Source organism: Hemitrygon akajei, chromosome 9, assembly GCF_048418815.1.
Source record: "Hemitrygon akajei chromosome 9, sHemAka1.3, whole genome shotgun sequence".
Lineage (NCBI taxonomy): Eukaryota > Metazoa > Chordata > Chondrichthyes > Myliobatiformes > Dasyatidae > Hemitrygon > Hemitrygon akajei.
In genome coordinates this window covers 6,895,665-6,914,006 of record NC_133132.1, presented here as the reverse complement: position 1 = coordinate 6,914,006, position 18,342 = coordinate 6,895,665, and the positions used below count along the sequence as shown (strand labels likewise).

General features: G+C 50.2%; 1 protein-coding gene across 1 annotated transcript in view; it reads left to right on the top strand.

The window, feature by feature from the left end:
• Positions 1-18,342, top strand: part of LOC140732866 (glutathione hydrolase 5 proenzyme-like) — a 255,965-nt gene that overhangs the window by 225,508 nt on the left and 12,115 nt on the right. Inside the window, exons 9-11 of the mRNA XM_073055495.1 lie at positions 1,319-1,500; positions 7,836-7,927; positions 17,806-17,927. Coding sequence (XP_072911596.1) covers positions 1,319-1,500; positions 7,836-7,927; positions 17,806-17,927 — 396 coding nt within the window. The remainder of the gene's footprint in view (positions 1-1,318; positions 1,501-7,835; positions 7,928-17,805; positions 17,928-18,342) is intronic.

Below are 18,342 nucleotides of genomic sequence, written 5' to 3'. Positions count from 1 at the left end.
CTAATCTCCCCTTAATCTTCTACATTCCAGGGAGTGAAGTTCTAACCTATTCAGTCTTTCCTTATAACTCAGGTCCAATAGTCCTGGTAAATTTTCTCATTTCTCTTTCAGCCTCATTTACAGCTTTCCTGTAGGCAGGTGACCAAAACTGCACACAACGCTCCAAATTAGGTCTCACCGATGTTTTATACAACTTCAACATAACGTCCCATTTCCTGTGCCAATGTGCCAGAAGCTTTCTTTACAATCCTGTCTACCTCTGACGCCGTTTTCAATGCATTATGGGCCCGTGTTCCCAGATTCCTTTGCTCTGCCGCCCTCCTCAGTGTCCGACTGTTCGCTGTGTGAGACCTACCCTGACTGGTCCGACCGAAGTGCGACATCTCACACTTGTCTACCTTAAATTCCATCTGACACTTCTCAGCCCATTCTTCCAGCTGACGCAGATCCCTCGACGAGCCACGATGGCCTCCCTCCCTCTCCACTACTCCTCCAATCTTGGTGTTATCTGCTAATTTGCTGATCCGGCTTACCACATTCTCATCCAGATCGTTGATATACTGTAGATGACAATCACTAACCGACCCAGCCACAATCCCTGTGGCACTCCAGTAGTCACAGGCCTCCAGTCAGAGAGGCAACCGTCCACTACCACTCTCTGGCCTCTCCCACAAAGCCAACGTCCAACCCCATTTGCTACCTCATTCTGAACCCCGAGCGACTGAACATTCTGGACAGCGTCCCATACGGGACCCTGTCAAAGGCCTTACTAAAGTCCATGTAGACGACATCCACTGCCTTGCCCTCATCAACTTTCCTGGTAACTTGCTTGAAAAACTCTGTATAAGATTGGTTAGACGTGACCTACCAGGCACTAAGCCATGCTGACTATCCTTAATCAGTCCATGCTTGTCCACGTACTCATTTATCCCGTCCCTGATGTCAGGCTCACTGCCCTATAATTTCTGGTTCATTCTTAGAGCCTTTCTTAAACAGCAGAACAACACTGGCTGTCTTCCAATCCTCTGGTACCTTTCCTGTCGCTAAGGATGATTCAAATATCTCTGCTCGGGCCCCAGCAATATCTGCAATTGCCTACCTCAGGGTCTGCATGATCTCCCCGAGGACTTCGCCCCGACGCACTCTCCAAGGTGCGCTCACTCCTCAGAGGGAGACGGTACTCTGCTCAACACTCTCAACACCGTGCCAAGTTGCCTCACCTGTTCTGCCCCCTGCCGCAGTCACCCGAGGGTGGGCAGGGAGGTCACCCCGCGGTCTCCCCACCCATACCCAGTTCAGATGCTTTTCCTCCCCACAGATGCAGCTGTTGCTGAACGAAAAGGTCATCGCAGGTATCCGTCACCGCATCCACAACCTAACCAATGATCCAGCATATTACGAAAATGACTTTTTCGTGCGGGAGTCGTACGGCACCAGTCACTTGTCGGTCATGGACAAGGAAGGGAACGCTGTCTCTGTCACCAGTAGCATCAATCATATGTAAGTTCACCCCTCCCTCCTACACATCGTCATTCCCAGTCACGGCTGGGGCGGTGTGGCCACGGAAAGGTCTCCGTGTCTCGTGATGCCCCATGGGAGGCAGGTTGTGTAACCAGGCGTGCCAGAGGTATTGTCACGTGTACTAAAACACAGTGAAAAGCTTGACAGTCCATACAGAGGGGCAGCGGAGGGGGGAGAGGGAGAGGGAGAGAGACAGGCAGATCACCTCTTCACTTTAGTGACACCTGTTGCAGAATTTCAAAGGAAAGGAAAGTAATAAATGCGATGCCACACCGGGGCGTTAAGTGAAACTCTCAGACTGGAAGTAAAATCGAAGCACAAAATGAATACTGCTCACTTCCAGCGTCCGTCGAAACGCAGTCCTCTTTCCCAACAGTGAGCCGGGATTGTAATGCAGCTGTGCTTCCGTTCAAGTCTCGACAAGACTACAAGGAAAAGAAGGGAGTTAATCACACCGTAACGAGTCAGTACTGTGCACATTCACGAGTGCAATGGCTGAACCTGCCTGCGGGCGCTCGTTGACCTCGCTGCAGAGGCAGGGCCCCCCTCCCTACACTCAGCTCCGTAACGTGCCACAGATCTGTGCCCACTGGAAGTCCCGGATGTTGTTCAGGATGTTGTCTACTGGGATTCAGGAATGTTCCTCAGGACCATACCCCTCCCAGTCCATGAGGTACTGGCCCTTACCCGTACGTCCATCGAGCAGGGGGGGTGGGGGTTACTGGAGCCAGGGAGAAGTCGAGCTGGGAAACGTGGAACACTGGGTGGATCTTCATTGATGATGCTAGGCGCAACCTATATGGGACCTGCTCCAGTATGAATGGGGCCAACTTGTGGTTCTTGACTTGACTTTCAGGGTCAGATCTCTTGACGCCGGCCAAATCTTCCCTCCTGGCTTGAAAGCCCTCACCTGTTGACGGAGTTAGTCAGTCTGCCGGGCGTGCTGTTTCTGGGCGCTCAGCAGAGAAGCCCTGGCTCGTCTCCGGGTGCGCTTGAGGGGAGCCTCGAGGCTGAACACATGTTGAACCACGAGTGTGGGAGCTTGGGGAGGGCAATGAAGTGGGCTGCCCTGGAAAATCTTTAGTGTCCAAAGCTTCAAAGTCCATTTAGGATTCAGATGGCAGAGGGGAAGAAGTTGTTCCTAAATCGCTGAGTGTGTGCCTTCAGGCTTCTGTACCTCCTACCTGACGGTAACAGTGAAAAAAGGGCATGCTCTGGGTGCTGGAGGTCCTTAATAATGGACGCTGCCTTTCTGAGACATTGCTCCCTAAAGATGTCCTGGGTACTTTGTAGGCTAGTGCCCAAGATGGAGCTGACTAGATTTACAACCTTCTGCAGCTTCTTTCGGTCCTGTGCAGTAGCCCCTCCATACCAGACAGTGATGCAGACTGTCAGAATGCTCTCCACGGTACAACTATAGAAGTTTTTCAGTGTATTTGTTGACATGCCAAATCTCTTCAAACTCCTGATAAAGTATAGCCGCTGTCTTGCCTTCTTTATAACTACATCGATATGTTGGGACCAGGATAGATCCTCAGAGATCTTGACACCCAGGAACTTGAAGCTGCTCACTCTCTCCACTTCTGATCCCTCTGTGAGGATTGGTATGTGTTCCTTCGTCTTCCCCTTCCTGAAGTTCACAATCAGCTCTTTCATCTTACTGACATTGAGAGCCAGGTTGTTGCTGCGGCACCACTCCACTAGTTGGCATATCTCACTCCTGTACGCCCTCTCGTCACCACCTGAGATTCTACCAACAATGGTTGTATCATCAGCAAATTTATAGATAGTATTTGAGCTATGCCTAGCCACACAGTCACGTGTATACAGAGAGTAGAGCAGTGGGCTAAGCACACACCCCTGAGGTGCTCCAGTGTTGATCATCAGCGAGGAAGATGTGTTATCATCAATCCGCACAGATTGTGGTCTTCCAGTTAGGAAGTCGAGGATCCAGTTACAGAGGGAGGTACAAAGGATCAGGCTCTTCAACATCTCAATCAGGATTGTGGGAATGATGGTATTAAATGCTGAGCTATAGCATCCTGACGTAGGTGTTTGTGCTGTCCAGATGGTCTAAAGCCATATGAAGAGCCATTGAGATTGCATCTGCCATTGACCTATTGTGGTGACGGGCAAATTTCAGGGGGTCCAGGTCCTTGCTGAGGCAGGAGTTCAGTCTAGTCATGACCAGCCTCTCAAAGCATTTCATCACCGTCGATGTGAATGCTACCGGGCGATAGTCATTAAAGCAGACCACATTATTCTTCTTAGGCACTGGAATAATCGTTGCCTTTTTGAAACAAGTGGGAACTTCTGCCTGTAGCAGTGAGAGGTTGAAAATGTCTTTGAATACTCCCGCTAGTTGGTCAGCACAGGTTTTCAGAGCCTTACCAGGTACCCCATCGGGACCTTCTGCCTTGCCAGGGTTCCCTCTCTTCAAAGACAGCCTAACATCGGCCTCTGAGACAGAGATCACAGGGTCATCAGGTGCAGCAGGGATCTTCACAGCTGTAGTTGTGTTCTCCCTTTCAAAGTGGGCATAGAAGGAGTTAAGTTCACCTGGTAGTGAAGCATCACTGTCATTCATGCTATTGGGTTTCGCTTTGTAGGAAGTAATGTCTTGCAGTCTATGCCAGAGTTGATGTGCATCCAATGTCGCCTCCAACCTTATTTCAAATTGTCTCCTCACCCTCGAAATATCCCTCCACAAATCATACCCGGATTTCTAGTACAGGCCTGGGTCGCCAGACTTGAATGCCACAGGTCTAGCCTTCAGCAGACGACACACCTCCTGGTTCATTCACGGCTTCTGGTTTGGGAATGTCTTTGTGGGCACTCACTCATCCACACGGGTTTTAATGAAGTCGGTAACGCTGTAGCACGCTCATCCAGATTCGAAGAAACCGATCAATGACCAAAATGGTGGTGCTTCCATTAGACCTGTGATGAAATCTACTGAGGGATGGGACAGACAGTAGACTCACAGGGCACTGGTGCAATGTCTCGTTCTGAGCCCAGGTGGAACAGGTGGGGGCAAAGTCATAGACATCCTGGCACATAAATGGCCACGAGAAACTTTTCTTCATAAACTCTTGGGGCCATTGGATTTCCGGATGTCCAGCCAGACGGGAGGAGTGACCCCATTCCAGCACTTTGGAACGCACCACAAAGAGACAAACAGCCAGTTGGGGGGGTCCCCCATCCGGGCCTGCGTCCGACTGTTGGGCGGCCCTCGCCTCTTTCCCAGGTGCAGCGATACACGAGGTCTGGATCGGCATTGTCCTCAGATCCATCGAACTGTCAGTGTCGCCATTCCTCCGGGCCCTCGGTGACAGCCGCAGTTCCTCCGGGCCCTCGGTGACAGCCGCATTCCTCCGGGCCCTCGGTGACAGCCGCAGTTCCTCCGGGCCCTCAGTGACAGCCGCAGTTCCTCCGGGCCCTCGGTGACAGCCGCAGTTCCTCCGGGCCCTCGGTGACAGCCGCATTCCTCCGGGCCCTCGGTGACAGCCGCAGTTCCTCCGGGCCCTCGGTGACAGCCGCATTCCTCCGGGCCCTCGGTGACAGCCGCAGTTCCTCCGGGCCCTCGGTGACAGCCGCATTCCTCCGGGCCCTCGGTGACAGCCGCAGTTCCCCGGGCCCTCAGTGACAGCCGCATTCCTCCGGGCCCTCGGTGACAGCCGCAGTTCCCCGGGCCCTCGGTGACAGCCGCAGTTCCTCGGGCCCTCGGTGACAGCCGCATTCCTCGGGCCCTCGGTGACAGCCGCATTCCTCCGGGCCCTCGGTGACAGCCGCAGTTCCCCGGGCCCTCGGTGACAGCCGCATTCCTCCGGGCCCTCAGTGTCGCCATTCCTCCGGGCCCTCGGTGACAGCCGCATTCCTCCGGGCCCTCAGTGTCGCCATTCCTCCGGGCCCTCGGTGACAGCCGCAGTTCCTGGTTCTCAACATGGTAATTCCTCTCGGCCGGAGTCCAGCAACGGGAAGGAAAGGCACAAGGGCGAAGCCGGCTGGAGGACAGCTCCACTCTCGACGTCGGATGCGTGAGTGGTCAGGACAGGTCTGGCTGCCGCAGCAGCGGGGCTGTGGTGTGACGCCGCGTTAGCTCTGAAAATGCTCAGCCGACACCGACCGTCCGTCCGTCCTGCTGAGCCGCGATGGACAGATGACGCGGCGATAAAAGTTCACAAACCCCATGAAGCGCCGTACCTGTTTGATTGTAGACAGTTTAGGCCATTCCATAGCATCCTGATCTTTACTCGAATCACAAACAAAAGAAAATCTGCAGATGCTGGAAATCCAGATAACGACACACACAAAATGCTGGTGGAACGCAGCAGGCCAGGCAACATCTATAGGGAGAAGCGCTGTCGACGTTTCGGGCTGAGACCCTTCGTCAGGACTAACTGAAAGAAGAGATAGTAAGAGATTTGAAAGTAGGAGGGGGAGGGGGAGATCCAAAATGATAGGAGAAGACCGGAGGGGGTGGGATGAAGCTAAGAGCTGGAAAGGGGATTGGCTAAAGGGATACAGAGCTGGAGAAGGGAGAGGATCATGGGACGGGAGGCCGAGGGAGAAAGAAAGGGGGTGGGGAGCACCAGAGGGAGATGGAGAGCAGGCTGGCTGCCTGGCCTGCTGCGTTCCACCAGCATTGTGTGTGTGTTGCTTGAATTTCCAGCATCTGCAGATTTCCTCGTGAACGCACCCAAAATGCTGGCCTGCTGAGTTCCTGTGGCATTTTGTGTCTGAACTCTGCTCGGGTCCATTTGAACACTGGATGGGGGAAGTACAGAGCCCAAAAATGAGTCTTTATGGAACTCCCACTTCCCTAGCTTGGCTCTGATGGAGAGGGATTGTGACCGAGGGAAGTTCGGAAGAATCTGGCTGTTGTAATACATGAATCACAGTTAACAGGAAAGTGCTGTGACAGGCAGTTAACAGGCAGGCACAGTTAAGAAAGCAAACAGCATTTTGGCTTTTATTGCAAAAGAGGTTGGAGTTTAAGAATAGCAACACGCACAAAATGCTGGGGGAACTCAGCAGGCCAGGCAGCATCTGTGGAAAAAAGTTTCAAGCTGTGACCCTTCATCAGTCGTGCTCGGATTTCCAGCATCTGCAGATTTTCTATTATTTGTGACTGGAGTTTAAGAATAGTTTTGTTACAGTTGTACATGGTGTCGTAGAAACGATACTTTGTATACTGTGCACACTTATCTAAAACTGGATACAGTAGCATTGGGAGAAGTTGAAAGGATATTCATCGGGGTGGTCATAAACTCAGAGGATTCTGCAGATGCTGGAAGTCTAGAGCGAAGTGCTGGTGTAGCTCGGCATATCAGACAGTAACTATGGAAGGGAATAACTGGTACTGTACGTCGATCTTTGTCAGCATATCAGACAGTAACTATGGAAGGGAATAACTGGTACTGTACGTCGATCTTTGTCAGCATATCAGACAGTAACTATGGAAGGGAATAACTGGTACTGTACGTCGATCTTTGTCAGCATAACCTTCAATTTGATGGCAAGAAAATCAGTTTCTCCAGTTTAGAGTAATTTCTGACCCTCCATTTTTCTCTTTTTCCATTTCCCATTCTTGCTCCACTCTTACACTTCTCCTTGCGTGTCCTCTGGTACCCCTCCTCCTTCCCTTTATCCCGTGGTCCACTCTCCTGTCATATTCCTCCTCGCGTGTCCTCTGGTACCCCTCCTCCTTCCCTTTATCCCGTGGTCCACTCTCCTGTCATATTCCTCCTCGCGTGTCCTCTGGTACCCCTCCTCCTTCCCTTTATCCCGTGGTCCACTCTCCTGTCATATTCCTCCTCGTGTGTCCTCTGGTACCCCTCCTCCTTCCCTTTATCCCGTGGTCCACTCTCCTGTCATATTCCTCCTCGCGTGTCCTCTGGTACCCCTCCTCCTTCCCTTTATCCCGTGGTCCACTCTCCTGTCATATTCCTCCTCGCGTGTCCTCTGGTACCCCTCCTCCTTCCCTTTATCCCGTGGTCCACTCTCCTGTCATATTCCTCCTCCTTCAGCCATTCACCTTTTCCACCTATTGCCTTTCATCTACCCCAGCCACCCACATACCCCCTCACCTGATCTCACCTGTCAGCTTGTACTCTTTCCTTGTCCCCAGAGTCTTATTCTGGCCTCTGCCCTCTTCTGTTCCAGTCTTGGTGAAGGATCTCAGCTCGAAAAGTCAACTGTTTATTCCAATAGATGCGAGGGAGTTAAATACAATGACAAAGGACCACCAATTAGCCTCCTTCCTGAAAACAGAACTGGATAGGCTATGGGTAAACTGTGTTTTCTATCAACAGATTTGGCTCCATGGTCTATTCTAAGAGTACTGGCATCATCCTAAACAATCAACTGGCTGACTTCTGTGACAGTGTTAAAGTAAACGGTCCTCGTAAGTACAAGTGAAAGAGTAACGGGTTCGGGAACATGACCTGAGGCGAACAGGAAGCACAGCCATCTGTTAAAACAGCAACTGGTGGAGACATTCAGTACATCAGGCAACATCTGTTGGAGGAGAAATGTTTCAGAATAAAGACCCTCCTCAAGAATTGTTCTGCTCCCTTAACTGTGTTTCTCTCCCTGCAAGTGATAACCATATAACCATATAACAATCACAGCACGGAAACAGGCCATTCCGGCCCTCCTAGTCCGTGCCGAACTCTTAATCTCACCTAGTCCCACCTACCCGCACTCAGCCCATAACCCTCCACTCCTTTCCTATCCATATACCTATCCAATTTTACCTTAAATGACACAACTGATCTGGCCTCTACTACTTCTACAGGAAGCTCATTCCACACAGCTATCACTCTCTGAGTAAAGAAATACCCCCTCGTGTTTCCCTTAAACTTTTGCCCCCTAACTCTCAAATCATGTCCTCTCGTTTGAATCTCCCCTACTCTCAATGGAAACAGCCTATTTACGTCAACTCTATCTATCCCTCTCAACATTTTAAATACCTCGATCAAATCCCCCCTCAACCTTCTACGCTCCAATGAATAGAGACCTAACTTGTTCAACCTTTCTCTGTAACTTAAGTGCTGAAACCCTGGTAACATCCTAGTAAATCGTCTCTGCACTCTCTCTAATTTATTGATATCTTTCCTATAATTCGGTGACCAGAACTGTACACAATATTCCAAATTTGGCCTTACCAATGCCTTGTACAATTTTAACATTACATCCCAACTTCTGTACTCAATGCTCTGATTTATAAAGGCCAGCGTTCCAAAAGCCTTCTTCACCACCCTATCTACATGAGACTCCACCTTCAGGGAACTATGCACTGTTATTCCTAGATCTCTCTGTTCCACTGCATTCCTCAATGCCCTACCATTTACCCTGTATGTTCTATTTGGATTATTCCTGCCAAAATGTAGAACCTCACACTTCTCAGCATTAAACTCCATCTGCCAACGTTCAGCCCATTCTTCTAACCGGCATAAATCTCCCTGCAAGCTTTGAAAACCCACCTCATTATCCACAACACCTCCTACCTTAGTATCATCAGCATACTTACTAATCCAATTTACCACCCCATCATCCAGATCATTTATGTATATTACAAACAACATTGGGCCCAAAACAGATCCCTGAGGCACCCCGCTAGTCACCGGCCTCCATCCCGATAAACAATTATCCACCACTACTCTCTGGCATCTCCCATCTAGCCACTGTTGAATCCATTTTATTACTCCAGCACTAATACCTAACGACTGAACCTTCTTAACTAACCTTCCATGTGGAACTTTGTCAAAGGCCTTGCTGAAGTCCATATAGACTACATCCACTGCCTTACCCTCGTCAACATTCCTCGTAACTACTTCAAAAAATTCAATAAGGTTTGTCAAACATGACCTTCCACGCACAAATCCATGCTGGCTACTCCTAATCAGATCCTGTCTATCCAGATAATTATAAATACTATCTCTAAGAATACTTTCCATTAATTTACCCACCACTGATGTCAAACTGACAGGTCTATAATTGCCAGGCTTACTTCTAGAACCCTTTTTAAACAATGGAACCACATGAGCAATACGCCAATCCTCCGGCACAATCCCTGTTTCTAATGACATCTGAAAGATCTCCGTCAGAGCTCCTGCTATCTCTACACAAACTTCCCTCAAGGTCCTGGGGAATATCCGGTCAGGACCCGGAGATTTATCCACTTTTAAATTTCTTAAAAGCGCCAGTACTTCCACCTCTTTAATTGTCATAGGTTCCATAACTTCCTTACTTGTTTCCCACACCTTACACCATTCGATATCCTTCTCCTTAGTGAATACCGAAGAGAAGAAATCGTTCAAAATCTCTCCCATCTCCCTCGGCTCCACACATAGCTGACCACCCTGATTTTCTAAGGGACCAATTTTATCCCTCACTATCCTCTTGCTTTTAATATAACTGTAGAAGCCTTTCGGATTTACTTCCACCTTATTTGCCAAACCAAACTCGTAACTTCTTTTAGCTTTTCTAATCTCTTTCTTAAGTTTCCTTTTACATTCTTTATATTCCTCGAGCAATTCCTTTACTCCATGCTGCCTATATCTATTGTAGACATCCCTCTTTTTTCGAACCAAGTTTCTAATATCCCTTGAAAACCATGGCGCTTTCAAACCTTTAATCTTTCCTTTCAACCGAACAGGAACATAAAGATTCTGTACCCTCATAATTTCACCCTTAAATGACCTCCATTTCTCTATTACATCCTTCCCATAAAACAACTTGACCCATTCCACTCTCTCTAAATCCCTGCGCATCTCCTCAAAGTTAGCCTTTGATGTCTGATATGCTGAGTGCTTCCATCAGCTTCTGTGATTGAGCGGTGAAGAGTCCATGTTATCATACTCGAGAGCTATTCCATGGTCCTTCGACAGAACGGTGGTACGAGCTGTCATAGTTTTGTGTGCTCTAGGGGTGTAGTTGGAGAGGAGATGTCCTGGATGTGTGGAGTCTTATTCCTCACCTACACTACAGCCGGTTGCCTGCAATAGCTCCTCAATGTCAGTGGAGCCACGACTGACTGCTTTCCCAAGGCAATGGGAAGTCATAGGAGGCTGGTAGATTTCCGTGCCCACAACTCTCTGCAGTTTCTGGCAGTCATACCAAGCTGCAAGGCACCCAGACAAAATGCATCAATAAAAATCGGCGAGCGTTGGTGGAAATGTGCCAAGTTTCTTTTGCCTTCTGACAAAGAAGAGGCATTGGTGAGCTCTCTTGACCGTGACATCAGCAAGGCTGGCCCAGGCAGGCCTGCCAGCTCAAAGTTCACACTGTCTCAATGTCAGCAGCGTGGGCACCAACCCTTTCCTCAAGTCAATGAACCACTGTCATGAAGGGAAAGGTTGTCATTGGGTTTCTCAACCTCGCCCCACAGACAAGAGAGTTAACACGTACAAACAAGCTCGATGAACTCAGCAGGCCGGGCTGCACCCGTTGAAAGGGGCAGTCAATGTTTCGGCCGAGACCCTTCGTCAGGAGTTAGAGAGTTGCTGGCTAATCCCCTCCCATTTCTGTGATTAAAGACACACCCAGCAGCCTCCCCTCCATTTTCACTTCTCGTTACCTCAATAAGGTAGTTGGCCGAATCCGTGGCCCCACCTATCCCTTCCGATTCTCTCGTCTCCGCCCTCCCATCAGGCAGAATTTACAAAACCTCGAAAGCATGTCCCACTGGCTGTAGGACAGCTGTCATATGACCATTGAATAGTTCACGACAACACGTCCCACCGGCTGTAGGACAGCTGTCATATGACCATTGAATTGTTCACGACAACACGTCCCACCGGCTGTAGGACAGCTGTCATGTGACCATTGAATAGTTCACGACAACACGTCCCACCGGCTGTAGGACAGCTGTCATGTGACCATTGAATTGTTCACGACAACACGTCCCACCGGCTGTAGGACAGCTGTCATGTGACCATTGAATTGTTCACGACAACACGTCCCACCTGCTGTAGGACAGCTGTCATGTGACCATTGAATTGTTCACGACAACACGTCCCACCGGCTGTAGGACAGCTGTCATGTGACCATTGAATAGTTCACGACAACACGTCCCACCGGCTGTAGGACAGCTGTCATATGACCATTGAATAGTTCACGACAACACGTCCCACCTGCTGTAGGACAGCTGTCATATGACCATTGAATAGTTCACGACAACACGTCCCACCGGCTGTAGGACAGCTGTCATGTGACCATTGAATAGTTCACGACAACACGTCCCACCGGCTGTAGGACAGCTGTCATGTGACCATTGAATAGTTCACGACAACACGTCCCACCGGCTGTAGGACAGCTGTCATGTGACCATTGAATAGTTCACGACAACACGTCCCACCGGCTGTAGGACAGCTGTCATATGACCATTGAATAGTTCACGACAACACGTCCCACCTGCTGTAGGACAGCTGTCATATGGCCATTGAATAGTTCACGACAACACGTCCCACCGGCTGTAGGACAGCTGTCATGTGACCATTGAATAGTTCACGACAACACGTCCCACCGGCTGTAGGACAGCTGTCATGTGACCATTGAATAGTTCACGACAACACGTCCCACCGGCTGTAGGACAGCTGTCATGTGACCATTGAATAGTTCACGACAACACGTCCCACCGGCTGTAGGACAGCTGTCATGTGACCATTGAATAGTTCACGACAACACGTCCCACCGGCTGTAGGACAGCTGTCATGTGACCATTGAATAGTTCACGACAACACGTCCCACCGGCTGTAGGACAGCTGTCATGTGACCATTGAATAGTTCACGACAACACGTCCCACCGGCTGTAGGACAGCTGTCATGTGACCATTGAATAGTTCACGACAACACGTCCCACCGGCTGTAGGACAGCTGTCATGTGACCATTGAATTGTTCACGACAACACGTCCCACCTGCTGTAGGACAGCTGTCATGTGGCCATTGAATTGCTCACGACAACACGTCCCACCTGCTGTAGGACAGCTGTCCTATGGCCATTGAATAGTTCACGACAACACGTCCCACCGGCTGTAGGACAGCTGTCATGTGACCATTGAATAGTTCACGACAACACGTCCCACCGACTGTAGGACAGCTGTCATGTGACCATTGAATAGTTCACGACAACACGTCCCACCTGCTGTAGGACAGCTGTCATGTGGCCATTGAATTGTTCACGACAACACGTCCCACCGGCTGTAGGACAGCTGTCATGTGACCATTGAATAGTTCACGACAACACGTCCCACCTGCTGTAGGACAGCTGTCATATGACCATTGAATTGTTCACGACAACACGTCCCACCGGCTGTAGGACAGCTGTCATGTGACCATTGAATAGTTCACAACAACACGTCCCACCTGCTGTAGGACAGCTGTCATATGACCATTGAATAGTTCACGACAACACATCCCACCGGCTTTAGGACAGCTGTCATGTGACCATTGAATTGTTCACGACAACACGTCCCACCGGCTGTAGGACAGCTGTCATATGACCATTGAATAGTTCACGACAACACGTCCCACCGGCTGTAGGACAGCTGTCATGTGACCATTGAATAGTTCACGACAACACGTCCCAGCGGCTGTAGGACAGCTGTCATGTGACCATTGAATTGTTCACGACAACACGTCCCACCTGCTGTAGGACAGCTGTCATGTGACCATTGAATAGTTCACGACAACACGTCCCACCGACTGTAGGACAGCTGTCATGTGACCATTGAATAGTTCACGACAACACGTCCCACCGACTGTAGGACAGCTGTCATGTGACCATTGAATAGTTCACGACAACACGTCCCACCTGCTGTAGGACAGCTGTCATATGGCCATTGAATAGTTCACGACAACACGTCCCACCTGCTGTAGGACAGCTGTCATATGGCCATTGAATAGTTCACGACAACACGTCCCACCTGCTGTAGGACAGCTGTCATATGACCATTGAATAGTTCACGACAACACGTCCCACCTGCTGTAGGACAGCTGTCATATGACCATTGAATAGTTCACGACAACACGTCCCACCTGCTGTAGGACAGCTGTCATATGACCATTGAATAGTTCACGACAACACGTCCCACCGGCTGTAGGACAGCTGTCATATGACCATTGAATAGTTCACGACAACACGTCCCACCGGCTGTAGGACAGCTGTCATATGACCATTGAATAGTTCACGACAACACGTCCCACCTGCTGTAGGACAGCTGTCATGTGACCATTGAATTGTTCACGACAACACGTCCCACCGGCTGTAGGACAGCTGTCATATGACCATTGAATAGTTCACGACAACACGTCCCACCTGCTGTAGGACAGCTGTCATGTGACCATTGAATAGTTCACGACAACACGTCCCACCGGCTGTAGGACAGCTGTCATGTGACCATTGAATAGTTCACGACAACACGTCCCACCGGGCTGTAGGACAGCTGTCATGTGACCATTGAATTGTTCACGACAACACGTCCCACCGGCTGTAGGACAGCTGTCATGTGACCATTGAATTGTTCACGACAACACGTCCCACCGGCTGTAGGACAGCTGTCATGTGACCATTGAATAGTTCACGACAACACGTCCCACCGGCTGTAGGACAGCTGTCATGTGACCATTGAATAGTTCACGACAACACGTCCCACCGGCTGTAGGACAGCTGTCATGTGACCATTGAATTGTTCACGACAACACGTCCCACCTGCTGTAGGACAGCTGTCATGTGACCATTGAATAGTTCACGACAACACGTCCCACCGGCTGTAGGACAGCTGTCATGTGACCATTGAATAGTTCACGACAACACGTCCCACCGGGCTGTAGGACAGCTGTCATGTGACCATTGAATAGTTCACGACAACACGTCCCACCGGCTGTAGGACAGCTGTCATGTGACCATTGAATTGTTCACGACAACACGTCCCACCGGCTGTAGGACAGCTGTCATGTGACCATTGAATAGTTCACGACAACACGTCCCACCGGCTGTAGGACAGCTGTCATGTGACCATTGAATAGTTCACGACAACACGTCCCACCGGCTGTAGGACAGCTGTCATGTGACCATTGAATAGTTCACGACAACACGTCCCACCGGCTGTAGGACAGCTGTCATGTGACCATTGAATAGTTCACGACAACACGTCCCACCGGCTGTAGGACAGCTGTCATGTGACCATTGAATAGTTCACGACAACACGTCCCACCGGGCTGTAGGACAGCTGTCATGTGACCATTGAATTGTTCACGACAACACGTCCCACCGGGCTGTAGGACAGCTGTCATGTGACCATTGAATAGTTCACGACAACACGTCCCACCGGGCTGTAGGACAGCTGTCATGTGACCATTGAATAGTTCACGACAACACGTCCCACCGGCTGTAGGACAGCTGTCATGTGACCATTGAATAGTTCACGACAACACGTCCCACCGGCTGTAGAACAGCTGTCATGTGACCATTGATAGTTCACGACAACACGTCCCACCGGCTGTAGGACAGCTGTCATGTGGCCATTGAATAGTTCACGACAACACGTCCCACCTGCTGTAGGACAGCTGTCATGTGGCCATTGAATAGTTCACGACAACACGTCCCACCGGCTGTAGGACAGCTGTCATATGACCATTGAATAGTTCACGACAACACGTCCCACCGGGCTGTAGGACAGCTGTCATGTGACCATTGAATAGTTCACGACAACACGTCCCACCGGGCTGTAGGACAGCTGTCATGTGGCCATTGAATAGTTCACGACAACACGTCCCACCGGCTGTAGGACAGCTGTCATATGACCATTGAATAGTTCACGACAACACGTCCCACCGGGCTGTAGGACAGCTGTCATGTGGCCATTGAATAGTTCACGACAACACGTCCCACCGGCTGTAGGACAGCTGTCATATGACCATTGAATAGTTCACGACAACACGTCCCACCGGGCTGTAGGACAGCTGTCATGTGACCATTGAATTGTTCACGACAACACGTCCCACCGGCTGTAGGACAGCTGTCATGTGACCATTGAATTGTTCACGACAACACGTCCCACCGGCTGTAGGACAGCTGTCATGTGACCATTGAATTGTTCACGACAACACGTCCCACCGGCTGTAGGACAGCTGTCATGTGACCATTGAATTGTTCACGACAACACGTCCCACCGGCTGTAGGACAGCTGTCATGTGACCATTGAATAGTTCACGACAACACGTCCCACCGGCTGTAGGACAGCTGTCATGTGACCATTGAATAGTTCACGACAACACGTCCCACCGGCTGTAGGACAGCTGTCATGTGACCATTGAATAGTTCACGACAACACGTCCCACCGGCTGTAGGACAGCTGTCATGTGACCATTGAATTGTTCACGACAACACGTCCCACCTGCTGTAGGACAGCTGTCATGTGACCATTGAATAGTTCACGACAACACGTCCCACCGGCTGTAGGACAGCTGTCATGTGACCATTGAATTGTTCACGACAACACGTCCCACCGGCTGTAGGACAGCTGTCATGTGACCATTGAATAGTTCACGACAACACGTCCCACCTGCTGTAGGACAGCTGTCATGTGACCATTGAATAGTTCACGACAACACGTCCCACCGGCTGTAGGACAGCTGTCATGTGACCATTGAATAGTTCACGACAACACGTCCCACCTGCTGTAGGACAGCTGTCATGTGACCATTGAATAGTTCACGACAACACGTCCCACCGGCTGTAGGACAGCTGTCATGTGACCATTGAATAGTTCACGACAACACGTCCCACCGGCTGTAGGACAGCTGTCATGTGACCATTGAATTGTTCACGACAACACGTCCCACCGGCTGTAGGACAGCTGTCATGTGGCCATTGAATAGTTCACGACAACACGTCCCACCGGCTGTAGGACAGCTGTCATGTGACCATTGAATAGTTCACGACAACACGTCCCACCGGCTGTAGGACAGCTGTCATGTGACCATTGAATTGTTCACGACAACACGTCCCACCGGCTGTAGGACAGCTGTCATATGGCCATTGAATAGTTCACGACAACACGTCCCACCGGCTGTAGGACAGCTGTCATGTGACCATTGAATTGTTCACGACAACACGTCCCACCGGCTGTAGGACAGCTGTCATATGGCCATTGAATTGTTCACGACAACACGTCCCACCGGCTGTAGGACAGCTGTCATGTGACCATTGAATAGTTCACGACAACACTTCCCACCTGCTGTAGGACAGCTGTCATGTGACCATTGAATAGTTCACGACAACACGTCCCACCGGCTGTAGGACAGCTGTCATATGGCCATTGAATAGTTCACGACAACACGTCCCAGCGGCTGTAGGACAGCTGTTATGTGACCATTGAATAGTTCACGACAACACGTCCCACCGGCTGTAGGACAGCTGTCATGTGACCATTGAATTGTTCACGACAACACGTCCCACCGGCTGTAGGACAGCTGTCATGTGACCATTGAATAGTTCACGACAACACGTCCCACCGGCTGTAGGACAGCTGTCATGTGACCATTGAATAGTTCACGACAACACGTCCCACCTGCTGTAGGACAGCTGTCATGTGACCATTGAATAGTTCACGACAACACGTCCCAGCGGCTGTAGGACAGCTGTCATGTGACCATTGAATAGTTCACGACAACACGTCCCACCGGCTGTAGGACAGCTGTCATGTGACCATTGAATAGTTCACGACAACACGTCCCACCGGCTGTAGGACAGCTGTCCTATGGCCATTGAATAGTTCACGACAACATGTCCCACCGGCTGTAGGACAGCTGTCATATGACCATTGAATAGTTCACGACAACACGTCCCACCGGCTGTAGGACAGCTGTCATATGACCATTGATTCGCCATCTTGTATGATAAGCTGGTCTGTGAGCTGACCATCTGCCTCTGTCTGACACTGCAGGTTATTTCCTGCCTGTGCTGCCCTTGTTCTGTAGCTGTTACACTTTATTCTACCAAGTGTTATTGTTTTCCCCTGTTGGACTGATGTGGTGAAATAATCAGTATGGATGGCATCCAAGCAAAGATTTTCACTGTGGAACAACAATTTAGCAATTCCACTACAGGCTGTGTTTGAGGGAGAGTCGCTGGCTCATCATCCCCTTTAATTAAATAACTGTCTTCCTCTCAGTATCCATTTGGCCTTTGATGATGTCACAGGGGCAAGGGGAGGTGAGGTGGCAGATCAGGAGTGACTGATGCACTCAGAGATTGGTTCCGCTTTCTCTTTCAGTTCTATCCCAGCGGCAGCCCCCGTCTTCCATGACTCCCACGATACTGCTGTCGAAGGACAAAAGCTCCATGATGCTGGTCGGGGCAGCTGGAGGCAAGAAGATCATCAGCGCCACTGCTCAGGTAAAAGGTGATCTTCAGCTTTATGGACTCAGGTGGGCCTGAGGCTGGACATCAGGCCTGCGTTGCGGAAAGTGCCCGTATCCCAGATCGAGCTGTGCACATCCGGCCTCTGGCCTCTTGGACCTAACCGGTGGCCACAGAGTGTCTGTATGTTCATGGTCTTCTGCTGCTGTTGACTCTTCACTTCACGGCTCAGAGTTGTTTTTCTGCACACCGCTGTTGTAGCAAGTGGTTATTTGAGTTACTGTCGCCTTGCTGGTAGTCAAACATTCTCTCTCATTTTTACTCACTGAACTGCCACTAACTGGGTGTGTTCAGTTCCTTACACAATTCTCTGTAAACTCGAGTGTGTTGTGTGTGACAATCTGAAGAGATCAGCAGTTTCAAACCACCCCGACAGGCGCCAACAATCACT